Source organism: Aquarana catesbeiana, linkage group LG07 (assembly GCF_042186555.1).
Source record: "Aquarana catesbeiana isolate 2022-GZ linkage group LG07, ASM4218655v1, whole genome shotgun sequence".
In the NCBI taxonomy this organism is placed as follows: domain Eukaryota; kingdom Metazoa; phylum Chordata; class Amphibia; order Anura; family Ranidae; genus Aquarana; species Aquarana catesbeiana.
In genome coordinates, this window is record NC_133330.1 from 340,757,848 (window position 1) to 340,772,587 (window position 14,740).

Below are 14,740 nucleotides of genomic sequence, written 5' to 3' on the forward strand. Positions count from 1 at the left end.
GGGGGAGGGGGAGGAGGAAGGCTCTTGGTTGGAGGTGAGGGGGAGGGTTCATTGATGGAGGTGATGGGGGAGCAAAGGCTCATTGATGAAGGTGGCGATTGAAGGCTGGCCTGTGTAGTCCGATCCAATAGAAGAGCTATTGGAGCTCAAATTGGTGATAAAATGAATGCTGGTTCTGATAGAAAGTGTCAAAACACGCAGAGCATCTCAGTTTGTTGTGTATGGGGCTGGGTCGCCGCAGACCGGTCAGGGTGCCCATGCTGACCCATGTCCACAGCCAAATGTGCCTACAATGGGCATGTGAGCATCAGAACTGGACCATGGTGCAATGGAAGAAGGTGGTCTGATCGAATGATGTTTTCTGGTACATGATGTGGATGGGCGGGGGCATCACTTACCTGGGGAAGAGATGGCACCAGGATGCTCTATGGGAAGAAGACAAGCCGACGGAGGCAGTGTGATGATTTGTCTAGTGGAGTCCAGGCCTCAATGGGGTCAGGGCTGTTTTCGTGGTAAAAAGGGGACCTACTCAATATTAGGTGGGAGATCACAATGTTATGGCTGATCAGTGTATCTAAAGTCCCAAGTAGAACTAAAGGCAAAACGTTTTTTTTTTAATTTTGGATAGCAGTAATGGGGAGTTATTTTTATATCTGTGTCCCATCGGGGAGATTCCTCTTCACTTCCTGTCCCATAGATGAAACAGGAAGTAAGAGCAATGTCAAATGTAGCTTATAAAAACATAAAGGTATACTATCCCCCCAACTATTAGATATATCCATGGATACCCAAATAATGGATTCAAATGTAGATTCAGATATTAGAACAGCAAAATGTCTGTAGTGCTCCAGAATTGGAGGGTATATATAATATGTACATACAATATATTATCAAAAGTATTGGGACATCTGCCTTTACACGCACCTGAACTTTATTGGCATCTCAGTCTAATGTCCTGTACACACGATCGGACATTCCGACGACAAAAATCTGTTGGATTTTTTCCAACGGATTTTGGGCCAAACTTGTCCTGCATACACACGGTCGCACAAGTTGTCGGAAAATCCGATCGCTCTGAACGCGGGTGACGTAAAACACGTACGTCAGGACTATAAACGGGGCAGTAGCCAATGCTTTCTGTCTCTTGATTTATTCTGAGCATGCGTGGCACTTTGTGCGTCGGATTTGTGTACACTCGATCGGAATTTAACCGATCGGATTTTGTTGTCGGAAAATTTTATAGCAAGCTCTCAAACTTTTGTGTGTCGGAAATTCCGACGGAAAAAGCCCGATGGAGCCCACACACGGTCGAATTTCCGACCAACACAATCCAATCACACTTTTTCCGTCTGAAAATCCGACCGTGTGTACGGGGCATCAGTCCGTAGTGTTCAATATTGAGTTGGCTCCGCCCTTTGCAGCTATAACAGCTTCAACTCTTCTGGGAAGGCTGTCCACAAGGTTAGGAGTGTGTCTATGGGAATGTTTGACCATTCTTCCAGAAGAGCATTTGTGAGGTCAGGCACTGATGTGGCTCAACTCGCTCATCCATATCTTTATGGACCTTGATCAAATCATTTGGTGATGGGGGATTATGGTGGGGGGTTGTTTTTCAGGGGTTGGGTTTTGGCCCCTTAGTTCCAGTGAAGGGAACTCTTAAGGCGTCAGCATACCAAGACATTTCATGCTCCCAACTTTGTGGGAACAGTTTGGGGACGGCCCCTTCCTGTTCTAACATGACTGCCCACCAGTGCACAAAGGAAGGTTCATAAAGACATAGATGAGCGAGTTTGGGGTGGAGGAACTTGACTGATCTCAACCCGATAGAACACCTTTGGATGAATTAGGACGGAGACTGCGAGCCAGGCCTTCTCGTCCACATCAGTGCCTGACCTCACAAATGCTCTTCTGGAAGAATGGTCAAACATTCCCATAGACACACTCCTAAACCTTGTGGACAGCTGTCCCGGAAGAGTTGAAGCTGTTATAGCTGGAAAGGGTGGGCCAACTCAATATTGAACCCTACAGACTAAAGGCCCCAGAAAATCATTAGTAAAATTTAGTCTGATGAACGATCTGCCGATTTTTCGGATCGTTAGAATTTTCAGACGGCAAAAACTGGAGGTGCAGACTATAAAATTTTTATCGTATGTGAACACAGCGTTCGATTTTCGTTTAATCATTACGGTTTTCGTCCGAAAAGAATCGTAAGAGAGAGACTACGCATGCTCAGAAACGAAAGAACACATACAAAACAATTTAACACATGACATCACTTTTACATCACTTCTGAAGTTTGAATTCGGTCGTACGAGAATTTTCGCATGGTGAGTAACCTCTTCACTTTTGATATGAGACTAACATGCAACAAAAAAACTGACAAATTCGTCCGATAATCTGATTGATCGTGTGTAGCAGGCTTAAGACTGGGATGCCATTAAATATCGTGCGTATAAAGGCAGGTGTCCCAATACTTTTGACAATATAGTGTGAGTTTAACTTGTACAAAAATAAGATAACTGATACTTTGTGCGATGCGAACCAGCGAGGTTTCCACTCCAGTGTGGAGGTAGTCTGGAATATCGCTCCTCTCTCCCAGTAATCGAAACTTAAGATATTGGAATCCTAAGTTCCAAATAGATTAACCACTTCAGCCCGGAAGATTTGGCTGCTCAATGACCAGAGCATTTTTTTGCGATACGGCACTGCGTCGCTTTAACTGACAATTGCGCGGTCGTGCAATGTTGTACCCAAATAAAATTGACGTCCTTTTTTTTCCCACAAATAGAGCTTTCTTTTGGTGGTAATTTGATCACCTCTGCGGTTTTTATTTTTGCGCAATGAACCAAAAAAAAGAGCGACAATTTTTTAAAAAAACACAATATTTTGTACTTTTTGCTGTAATAAATATCCCCATTTGTTTTTAAAAAGAAGCTAATTTTTTCTCAGTTTAGGTTGATATGTATTCTTCTACATATTTTTGGTAATAAAAATCGCAATAAGCGTATATTGATTAGTTTGCGCAAAAGTTATAGCGTCTACAAAATAGGCATTTTTATTATTATTATTATTTTTTTTTTTTTACTAGTAATGGCGGAGATCAGCGGTTTTTATCGTGGCTGCGACATTATGGCGGACACATCGGACACTTTTGACACATTTTTATGATGATTGACAGATATACAGCGATCAGTTCTAAAAAAAAAATGCACTGATTACTGTATAAATGTCACTGGCAGGGAAGGGGTTATCACTAGGGGGGGGCGATCAAGGGGTTAACTGTGTTCCCTGACTGTGTGCTCTAACTGTAGGGGGAGGGGACTGACTATAGGAGATGACAGATCGTTGTCCCTAGCTAGTAGGAACTCACGATCTGTCTCTCCTCACAGAACAGAGATCTGTTTACACACACACGTCTCTGTTCTGCCTCTCGTGCCTGCGATCGTTCGTGGCCAGTGGTCATCGCGACCGCCGGCCACGAGCATCGTCACCCCACACTGTGCAGTGGGCACGTGCGCGCCAGCTGTCCCGCTTAAAGGAGCCGACGTACAGCTACGACGGCTCGCGGGATCGTGCCGAACCTGCTGCAGTATAATGACGGCGGCTCAAGGAGAATTCCAGGTATAGAAATGTTTATATAGTTACATTGGCCCAGCTTGGACCAACTATGTATATACCATACCTATATACCATATATATACCATACCTATATACCATCCCTATATACCATCCCTATATACCATACCTATATACCATCCCTATATACCATACCTATATACCATATATATACCATACCTATATACCATATATATACCATACCTATATACCATATATATACCATACCTATATACCATACATATATACCATACCTATATACCATACATATATACCATACCTATATACCATATATCTACCATACCTATATACCATATATCTACCATACCTATATACCATATATATACCATACCTATATATCATATATATACCATATATATACCATACCTATATACCATATATATACCATACCTATATACTATATATATATACCATACCTATATACCATATATATACCATACCTATATACCATACCTGTGGTAATGACTGAAGTAGGACCCCCTCTGCTACACCTCTACTACAGTGATCTCCACTGGCTTTCTGGGTCCCGTGTGGAGCGGCGGCTCTGCTGCATTGTGAACACAAGAGGTTCTCTGATTGGATGAGGGGTAAAATGTGATGTCACCACTCCTGCCTCTCCACCTTGTCCAATCAGAGAACGCTTTGCAGGACTAGGGGAGTGATGTGCTCCATTCCCAGCAGGGATTATGTGGATCTTGTGATCGCAGCTGGTGGTTGACTGATTGATATTTCTTTAATCTCAGATGGAGTTTTTGCCGAGGTGCGGGGAGCTCGCCCCGGTGGGGCAGGTGGTGCACGATGAAGGCAAATTTCTTCTTCAGGCTACACTTGAGGTGAGGAAATATGAACACCGATGTTGGTTTGTTTATTTCTCCTGTAAATTAGAAAGTTGGAAGAATTGTGGCAGAAAAGACCGATCTTCCATCAAGTCTGCCCCTTGTTTATGTCTTTTTATTTTTTATGTCTGTGTATAGATTTCTGCCAAATTAAACGTAAATTCTCTTACTGTTGATTGGCTACAAATTCTTCTGAAAGTCTGTTCCAAACATCCACCACTTTATAAAAGTAATTTCTAAAGTTCGCTCTGAACTTTCCTGATGGTGAGCATTATAGAAAAAGCTGTTACATCCATGAGTGCTCTTCAGACTCCACCCCCTCCCCCCCCCCTTCATCTTCATCTCAGTACTGAAATACACAGACTGGTGCATCCACTGCCAGCCGGGGGATTTTCATGGACGGTTGCTGTGGGCCGCATAAAACCCTGTAGTGGGCCTGTTTGGAGATCCCTGCTTTAGATAATTGTCTTCCTAGGTAGATGATGATTCACTTCACATGCAGAATGGCTCTATACTAGGGTTGCGCCAATACTAAGTGCAGTATCGGTACATGTGCAAATCCGCCTAATCCCAAAAGTGGTTAAGTAGTCCGCTTTCTGTCCCCCGGCACCCACTGAACATGGGGGACCCAGAGAATTTTTTCTTTAAAAATAGCTGCACAGCAGGGGGGGATTAGCTCATTGGTGCACAGAATTTCAGAGATCCTCCTGCTCTACCTCCGGCCCCCCACTCAGTTCCCCCTAGCCCCAGTTGCCCAGGAGGAAGGGATGACCAGATATATCAGCAGTGCTCAGCTGGTCCCAGGCTCCAGAGAATCCACCTGCAGGAAAAGCTGCATCCCAACCACCCCAGTCCTCAACCCCTATCCCACCCCACCCTCAACTCCTATCCCACCCCAGTCCTCAACCCCTATCCCACCCCACCCTCAACTACCCTATTCTCACTCTCTGCCCTGCTCTCACTTACCACCTCCCTGCCCTCACTTACCCCCCTACTCCCCCCCGTCCTGCCCTCACTTATCCACCCACTCCCCCCACCCTGCCCTCACCTACTCCCCCAACCCCCCTCCGCTCTGCTCTCACTTACCCCCCTCCACCCTGCCCTACCCCTACACTCCCCCCCCCACCCACCCTGTCCACCCTGTCCACCCTGCCCTACCCCTCCACGCTCCCCCCCACCCTGTCCTTACTTACCTCCCCCCCCCCCACCCTGTCCACCCTGCCCTACCCCTCCACGCTCCCCCCCACCCTGTCCTTACTTACCCCCTCCACTCCCCCTCCACCCTGCCCTACCCCTTCACTCCCCCCCACCCTGTCCTCACTTACCCCCTCCACTCCCCCTCCACCCTGCCCTACCCCTACACTCCCCCCCCCCCCACCCTGTCCACACTTACCCCCTCCACTCCCCCTCCACCCTGCCCTACCCCTTCACTCCCCCCCACCCTGTCCTCACTTACCCCCTCCACTCCCCCCCCCCCAACCCTGTCCTCACCCCCCCCCCTACCCTGTCCTCACCCCCCAACTCCCTGACTCCCCCCTCCACCTACTCTTCCTAGACGATGGGTATTGGTGAGTACTCCCGCTGCTTGGGATAACAGCAGAGCGCTATCTCAGACCTACATCAGACAGTACAATGTAGGGGGATCCAGCTTGTAGCTTCTACATGTGATCAAGTCTTTCTCTCTCTCTCTCTCTCCCTGCAGGGGATTGGTGGACAGGCCTCCCGAAATCTAATGGATTCTTTCGCAGACATGATCTTCAGTCTCAATAAGAACTGCTTCTCCTACTTGGTGGTCTGGCTGAAAGAGCTGCTGCAGCAGGCGGGCTTCCCGTCACCTCGACTGACTCAGGAGCAAAAGATAACTTCAGCCAACACATCCTACGGTGAGAGCTCTGTGCCTTCACACCATTATTCTTCTGCGGTTGGTTAGGGATTGGCTGGAAACCAATCGTACCCCTTCAGGAAAGGTTGGCAATAAATAGACATATTTTAAGCTCTGACTACTTTACTACTGAGAGTTTTATCTTCTCGTTGGCTGTCATCTCATTAGCAGCACATTGATTTCTGTCTACATTCTAGAGATGATTGCCAACAGGTAGTAAGGTCTTCTCTCCGTAGCAAAGAGATGTAATGGTCAGTGTAACCTACCCTATGTCTGGGTGTATATGGTTTGCTGACAGCTAAAGCTTTAAGTAAACCTAAAATATGTTAAAGAGGAACTGCAGTCCGCTCACATAATTTGTAATAAAAACATCTTTGCCATTCTGAAGCTTCCCTCCAACCACTTTGCATATTATTTTATATATACTGTGATTCTTTACTTGCCAAATATGCTGCAGAAATCTCCCTCCACTGAGTCTGGCTGCAGCCGTTTTACCGGTGGGCAGCTGAAGCTGCTGCCTGTTCACTTCCTGGATTTACACAGACACAAAGAGGCACACCTCCAGCTCTGCAGCTCTCATTGACCCTCTTATGACTCATCTCGCCTCCCTTCCTGGCAAACTCTCAGGAGAGTGAGAGAGAGAGCTGTGCATGACGTCAAAATCCTAGGCTAATGACCAGACAAGAAACAGGAAGTGGGCTGTATAAGGATTTACTGGCAGAAAAAAAATGTTTTACTATCCAAAGGTAAAACAACAACAAGGGCAGAAGATTTAATAGATGGAAAAATGACTGAAGTTCTGCTTTAAATACAAAATAGCAACTCCTAAACCAATGATTAAGCATGCCGTTACTTTTAGTTAATTTTCTGAATGGCCATGTGACCGCTCTGTGCCGACATCACACACCTCAGCAGCTTTGCTCACTACTGCATATTTGACAGCAATACTCACTAGAGGAGACACCCCAAGTCTCCAGCTAGGGGCAGGCTGGGATGTAGAGGCAGCAGAAATAGGATGGGTGATGGGAAGCACTGGCGTAGAGGCGGTAGGAATAGGACAGGTGACAGGAAGCGCTGGCGTAGAGGCGACAGAAATAGAACGGGTGATGGGAAGCACTGGTGTAGAGGCAGCAGGAATAGGATGGGTGATGGGAAGCACTGGCGTAGAGGCGGCAGGAATAGGACAGGTGACGGGAAGCGCTGGCGTAGAGGTGGCAGGAATAGGACAGGTGACGGGAAGCGCTGGCGTAGAGGTGGCAGGAATAGTACGGGTGATGGGAAGCACTGGCGTAGAGACGGCAGGAATAGAACAGGTGATGGGAAGCGCTGGCGTAGAGGTGGCAGGAATAGGACGGGTGATGGCGAGCACTGGCGTAGAGGCAGCAGGAATAGGACGGGTGACGGGAAGCGCTGGCGTAGAGGCGGCAGGAATAGGATGGGTGATGGGAAGCACTGGCGTGGAGGCTGCAGGAACAGGACCGGTGATGGCGAGCACAGGCGTAGAGGCGGCAGAAATAGGACAGGTGATAAGAAGCACTGGCATAGAGGCGGCAGGAATAGGATGGGTGATGGGAAGCACTGGCGTAGAGGCAGCAGGAATAGGAAAGGTGGCAGGAATAGGACGGGTGATGGGAAGCACTGGCGTAGAGGCAGCAGGAATAGGACGGGTGATGGCGAGCACTGGCGTAGAGACAGCAGGAATAGGACGGGTGATGGCGAGCACTGGCGTAGAGACAGCAGGAATAGGACGGGTGACGGGAAGCGCTGGCGTAGAGGCGGCAGGAATAGGACGGGTTATGGGAAGCACTGGCGTAGAGGCTGCAGGAATAGGATGGGTGATGGCGAGCACTAGCATAGAGGCGGCAGGAATAGGACAGTTGACGAGAAGTGCTGGCGTAGAGGCGGCAGCTACAGGACGGGTGACGGGAAGTGCTGGTGTAGAGGCGGCAGGAATAGGACAGGTAACGGCAAACGCTGGTGTAGAGGCGGCAGGAATAGGCCGGGTGATGGGAAGCACTGGTGTAGAGGCAGACAGAATAGGACAGGTGACAGGAAGCACTGGCGTAGAGGCAGCAGGAATAGGAAAGGTGATAGCGAGCACTGGCACAGAGGCGGCAGGAATAGGATAGGTGATGGCGAGCACTGGCACAGAGGCGGCAGGAATAGGATAGGTGATGGCGAGCACTGGCACAGAGGCGGCAGGAATAGGATAGGTGATGGCGAGCACTGGCACAGAGGCGGCAGGAATAGGACGGATGATGGAAAGCAGTGGCGTAGAGGTGGCAGGGATAGGACGGGTGATATGAGGCTGTAGAGAACTGCCAGCACTCTGGGTAGTAAAGTGATGCAATATTTTGTGGTGATAGAACACATTGCTGGGGGATCAGCAAAGCTTCATGTTTAGTGTATCGGCCATCATTCTGGAAGTGTAAGTGCGGGAGATCCTTCAGTTGCAACAATGCCTTTTGGTGCCGCCACAAGTTACAGTACCATGTGTGACACTGTTGCCGCTAATGTGATGTGATTTGATCGCTCCACCCTAATCTGTCTTCCTATTTAACCCTCTGTACAGGGAGCGGGTGAACAAGCGGAGGATGAGAGACATGGTGAAGGAATTTACGCTCCTCTGCCGCGGATTACATGGGACAGAATATACTGCTGACTACTGACACCCCCCCAGTCAAGCTTCCTGGATATCAAACAGGGCATTTTCTGGCATGCCCGCCTGCAATACTTGAGCTGTGTCGCCCTGCGCCAACCTTGCAGAGCTGTTTTTTGTTTTTTTTTGTTTTTTTTTTCTTTTTTTGTTACGTCTGTGAAAACTGCCCAACCCCCCTCCCTTCACTAACCCTTCGTCCTACTGAGGGCACCTGGAGCTGCAAGGGTAAAAGGGTGGGGCGGTCATAGCAATTTGGAAAGGCCTCGCTTGCCAGGTGCTTTCTGCTTCCTGAATTGACATGGCATCACCTGCATCCTCCAAAGACTGGGCATCCAGGTATACGAGGGGATGCAATGTACTAAGTGCGGGGGGGGGTTTGCCGTTTGCAGGATATGTACATTGATCGAACTGATACGAGGACTCCTCATGTCTGCTGCTTCCACTTCGACTCTCGCTGACAATGAGCATATTGCGGGTTTTATAAACGGCTTCTGAACTGTTAATGCTGATCGCCGAGAGTCAGACCTGTTCTCCTCCCAAGACAGAAGAAAAGGGGAGGTGGGGGTGAGGGGCAATGGTTTTACATTACCTCTCTGTGTCTGAACCCAGGGATTTCCATTGACAATATGTTTCTCATTACACAAAAAACTGCTGAAGCATGCCAACTTAACCACTATTAAACCAGCCTTGTACTTTAGCTCCCCACTGCCCCTCCCCTAACCCCCCCCCCCCGCGCCCCTCGGAACTGTCTGATCTTTTAGTCCTTCTCTTTTTTACAGGTATAAAACTGAACATGTGACAGCTGCATGCAAACTTGTAAAGTTGCACATACTTACGTTTCCAGGGTCAGCCTGGTCACATCCAGAACCACATATGTCAGCGGTCACACGGGGACTCTGGACCCCATGGTAGCTGCAAAAAAGGGAATGAGATATTGAGAGATGCTGGTCCTGGCAAAGATTTCCCCATTTATCCTTTTATTTATTATCACTTTACAGACATCATTTTCACCGTCCCATCCCGTTGCCTGTTACCAGCGCTCCATGGGGGGGCCGCTTTTCTTGTCATCCTGGATGGGCGGCCAAAGAGTCGGCCTTTGCTGTGGCCTTTTTTTTTTATGACTTTCCTTCCTAGAAAGCACAAGTGAAAAAATGAAAAGAGAACAATTCAAAGTACCTTTTTATTTGTTCTAGTTGGCCTCCCATCATCACAGCCTTCCTCAACCTCTATCATAAGGAGCAACCCTCGAAAATAACGAATAACGATTATAGCTCACAGGACATGAGCGTGGACAGTAAGTTGAGATATAAGAATAAATGGAATCAGGAAACTTATTTTATACCCAGGACTGCTCTGTACAACAAAATAATGTTCAGTAATAAATGAAACTAATAATAATAATGGCTAGAAAAGCAGACAGTGAAAATTGTAGTGTTCCTTTGCATTTGTTGTCAATGGAGAAATGCACCCATCCATTGGTGGTCAGTGAAATATCTCTCACAATCGATGTCTATGAAAAAGGACCTCTTACGTTGATGGTCTGTGGGAGATGGCCTGCCTTGTGGAAAGAAAGGCCCAATACACTGGTGGGTAGTGGGAAGAATTCACTTTATATTGGTAATCAGTGGGAAGAATGTTCCTTACATTGGTGATTAGTGGGAAGAATGTTCCTTACATTGGTGATCAGTGAGAAGAATGTTCCTTACATTGGTGGTCAGTGAGAAGAATGTTCCTTACACTGGTGATCAGTGGGAAGAATGTTCCTTACATTGGTGATCAGTGAGAAGAATGATCCTTACATTGGTGATCAGTGAGAAGAATGTTCCTTACATTGGTGGTCAGTGAGAAGAATGTTCCTTACATTGGTGATCAGTGGGAAGAACGTTCCTCACATTGGCGATTAGTGGGAAGAATGTTCCTTACATTGGAGGTCAGTGGGAAGAATGTCCTTTACATTGGTGGTCAGTGGGAAGAATGTCCCTTACATTGGTGGTCAATGGGAAGAATGCTCCTTACATTGGCAGTCAGTGGGAAGAATGGCATTAAGGAAATAGAAAAGCGCCTCTAAGGGTAATATTTATTGCAAAAAGGTTTGGTAAATGACAAATGAACACTCACATTGAGGTAGTAAAAGTAAGGCTCGTCTACTGGTAGTGGACTCCCGATGGAGATGGTAGTATGCATGCCAGTCCAGGTGTAAGATCCAATCACTGCCTTGTTGATTAGCAACACGCCCATCCAACTTGTCACTGTTATTTGGTTTATTTAATCTGGCTCTTCTCTGTTCCACACTTGAGAAAGGCGCACACATGCTTAGAACGAGCCTCCTTATCTGATAGATTTCTGATAGGTTCCTTATCTGATAGACAGAAATTGCTGATATTTCAGGGAACCCTTAACGACCTCTAGAGGAACCTTGGTTGAGAAAGGCTGCATCATCTATTATTTTATAGAGTTTGGAGGGATCCAATGGAGGGTGTGTCTCATGAGGATGGTGCCCTGTGGTTCTTTTTTAAATCTAGGTTTTGGGTTCCTCTAACTGCTCACACCTCCCATCCATCTAGCACTTGGTGACCTGGGGCAGCCTTGGGTGACCCTAGAAAAAGTGAGTGTGACTGCTCTGTTTCCTGGTGTTGGTTGCTATTGGTGAGACCTTAGAGCAGAGGACATTTCCAACTAATACTAAGGAACTGGCTTTACCACTAATGTGACGAGTAGTATTCTACCTTGTATTAGGTGGCTGGAATTCTTTTTTAGGGTACAGAGAGATCTGACCGAGTGCAGAGCTGTGATTGCTTTAAAATTGATAAATGTGCTTCCTCCTTTGGGAGAGAGAAGCTCATGGGAGAGTGGCAGAGTTCCACCAACAGAGCGCCAACACATGAACAGCTCAACTGAGAGGATTCCAGCTTCTTAGAGAATGCAACCTCTTCCATCTTAAATGAGGTTGGGTGTGACACCAAAGCTTACTTCCCTGGCAGGGTGTCCCACCGGAGCTCCCTTCACTGTTGATGGGCAGTATGTTTCCTGGAGACCAAACTGACATTTCATCTACCCATCCTGAGTGACAGGCAGCACTACCTCTCATGACACCAGTTCAGGATGTACTAAAGAGTGTGGCAGTGCTATGCCCTGCCACGGTGTAAAAAGAGGTTATGATCCAGTTTACTCATCCAGGAAGGTTGAGGGGCTCCAGAAAACTTGTGTCATTCAGAGGAAACTGATTTTTTTTTTTTCAGTTTCCTCATTGGTTGGTAGAACCTGGTTTGGGACCTGGAGCCCCTCAACCTTCCTAGTTGAGAATCCTGGGTCATAACCTTTTTTTACACAGTGGCGGGGCATAGCATTGCCACAAGAGCTTAAAAATGGCATTTTTAGAAATAGCTTTAAAAATGTGTAAACATATTCCATGATGGGGTCCTGTCACTGAGCAAAATACCTGTGCGAGAAGCTTCAGATTGCTGCAATACTCTGCTTCTAGGGCAGTGAAGTCTAGAAATATAAGGTGGGAAGCGCCAGTCCTTGTAACCAGAATATGTTTTTTTTTATTGTTGCATTAAAAATAAAAAAAATTGGGGGGTTACAAGGTCCCATTTTATCAGGTCATGGGAAGAAGAGGAACTTGCAGATTGTTTACTTCATAAAACTTCTATCAATTTTCTCCTTTGCTCACCTCCATCTACTTACAGCAAAGTCAACCAGGTTCAACTCCACAGCTCCTTTGCAGTTTGCAGACAGACAAGGAATGTCTATTACGTTCTGTAGTTTATCACACAGATGCTTTGCCTCAGTTTATAAAACTGTAATATATCAAACGCGAATGCTGTTATTAACATGTGCGAATCCTACTTGCTTGGGTCAGCTGAGGCTTCTGTCCAGCTCTGGAGGCTTCGATTACCTGAGTTCCAGGTGACATGCTTGCTCCAGTGCACACCACAGATTGTGATGTCTAAGCTGGAACCCTATCGGGGGGAATCGACAATCACCAATGCTGCATGAAGCCTTTGCTGGCCCAGGTAAGTATGGATGACAAGTTCCCTTTAAGGGATAAGTGAACTTGTTTTTTTTTTGTCTCCTGACCCAAAGTACGCCACCTTTCCCATATGCGTGATCACCTCCATCCCACCACACAGTTACATCCCCCTAGTGAAATCTCTGCACCATCAAACAAAAGAAAAACACAGCTGCACTTCTAGATCTCCAGCTCCCAACCAATAGGGTTAGGCCTAAAGTCATCTTAGCGACTGAGTCCATTGGTTGGGTGAAACGAATCGGTTAAGGATCCTGTTGGGGTCAATGTTGAGTTGAGATGCTGGAGATCGTGGCTGTCGTTTTTTTTTTCTCCTTTGCTGCTGCGATTGAGGAGTGTGGCCAAGCTCTGGAGCGCCCATGTTACCCGGTAGTCGTAGTTGGATGCTGGGCTTCACTAGTGCATTGTGCTGGCTACACCTGCGCAGTCCATCCTGAAAGATTTTGGACTGTCTTTTGAGCGCCCATGGAGAAGACTTTACCGATGTCTACATTGTGAATAGAGTATGGTGTGGGGTACTTTAGGTTTGGGAGGGAGAATATGTTCCATTTGTTTTAAAGCACACGTATCTTTTAGGACCCATTCGGACTTTGGAGTCCTAGTGCGTTGCAATGCTGAATTTGTGTTTTTCGAGTGCAGTTATTTTCAAGTGCTTGGGCTGGCAGCACACCAAAACGTTAAAAAAAAAATGGACATGCGCCGTTCTTGGCAATGCAACCCACCACAATGCACAGTGGGCCAGTATTGTGCATTTTGGTGTGTTGCAGGGCATGGGCAGAGCTGCGTTTCCTTAATGCATGGGGTGGAAACAAGACACACACCACCGCTACCTACTCTACTTAATCACGTTAAGTGTGTTCACCGGTGCTCAAACTATGGGCCTCTAACCCTAGAGAATCTAGATCTTGAAGAAATGCCGCACACGGTAGAATCCACAAGCAGATAGCCTTTATTAAATATAGCAATGCAAGAAATCCGCACCGAGAACCAACGCGTTTCAGCCATTAGGCCTTAGTCATGGCTGAAACGCATCCATCCTCTATTAAAGTGTTTGTTACCTCAACATTTTATATTTCTGATATGTGGCTGCTGTACCATGTACTGGTATGAGAAAGTCTCCTGTTCTCTTTGTATTTCTTCCTTTATGTGAAATCCCTGGTGTTCCTGGCAGTTAAAAACTGACCACACTAAGCAGGAGAGCACACCATGGTCAGTCCTCTGGCTATGCTGGGAACTCGAGTGTACTCTCCTCCAATGATCAGTCTTCTTGTCTTGAGATGCTCCCCCCTGCACAGCCATTCACTGGTAAGCTCAGCGTGCTGCTGCTTCTCCTCCTCCAGCTCTTATGCAGCTGAGAACAGAGGGAATGTGATCACTTATAAAAAAAAAAAAAAACTTTCCTTTTTTTTTATATCTGTACACAAATGTTTTGCCTTTCACTTCTATTTCAAACTGAATGGGTTGTTTTATAAGGTGATTGTTTACAATCACTTTAAATAGAATACATAATCTACACAGAGGACCAACATGTTTCAGCCATTAGGCCTTAGTCATGGTGCCATGATTGAGGCCTAACGGCCGAAACATGTTGATCTCTGGGTGGTTTGTGCATTCTATTTAATAGAGGATCAACACAATTTGGCCATTAGGCCGTTGTCATGGCTGAAATGCATTTATCCTCTTAAATAGTATGGATA

The 14,740-nt window shown here is 46.7% G+C and overlaps 1 protein-coding gene across 1 annotated transcript in view; it reads left to right on the forward strand.

The window, feature by feature from the left end:
- The window catches only part of LOC141102996 (importin-13-like), a 64,284-nt gene extending 53,845 nt beyond the window's left edge, over nucleotides 1–10,439 (forward strand). Inside the window, 4 exon segments of the mRNA XM_073592087.1 lie at nucleotides 4,380–4,469; nucleotides 6,175–6,322; nucleotides 6,325–6,355; nucleotides 8,927–10,439. Of these exon segments, the coding sequence (XP_073448188.1) occupies nucleotides 4,380–4,469; nucleotides 6,175–6,322; nucleotides 6,325–6,355; nucleotides 8,927–9,023 (366 nt within the window). The 3' untranslated portion in view covers nucleotides 9,024–10,439.
- The last annotated feature ends 4,301 nt before the right edge of the window (nucleotides 10,440–14,740 follow it).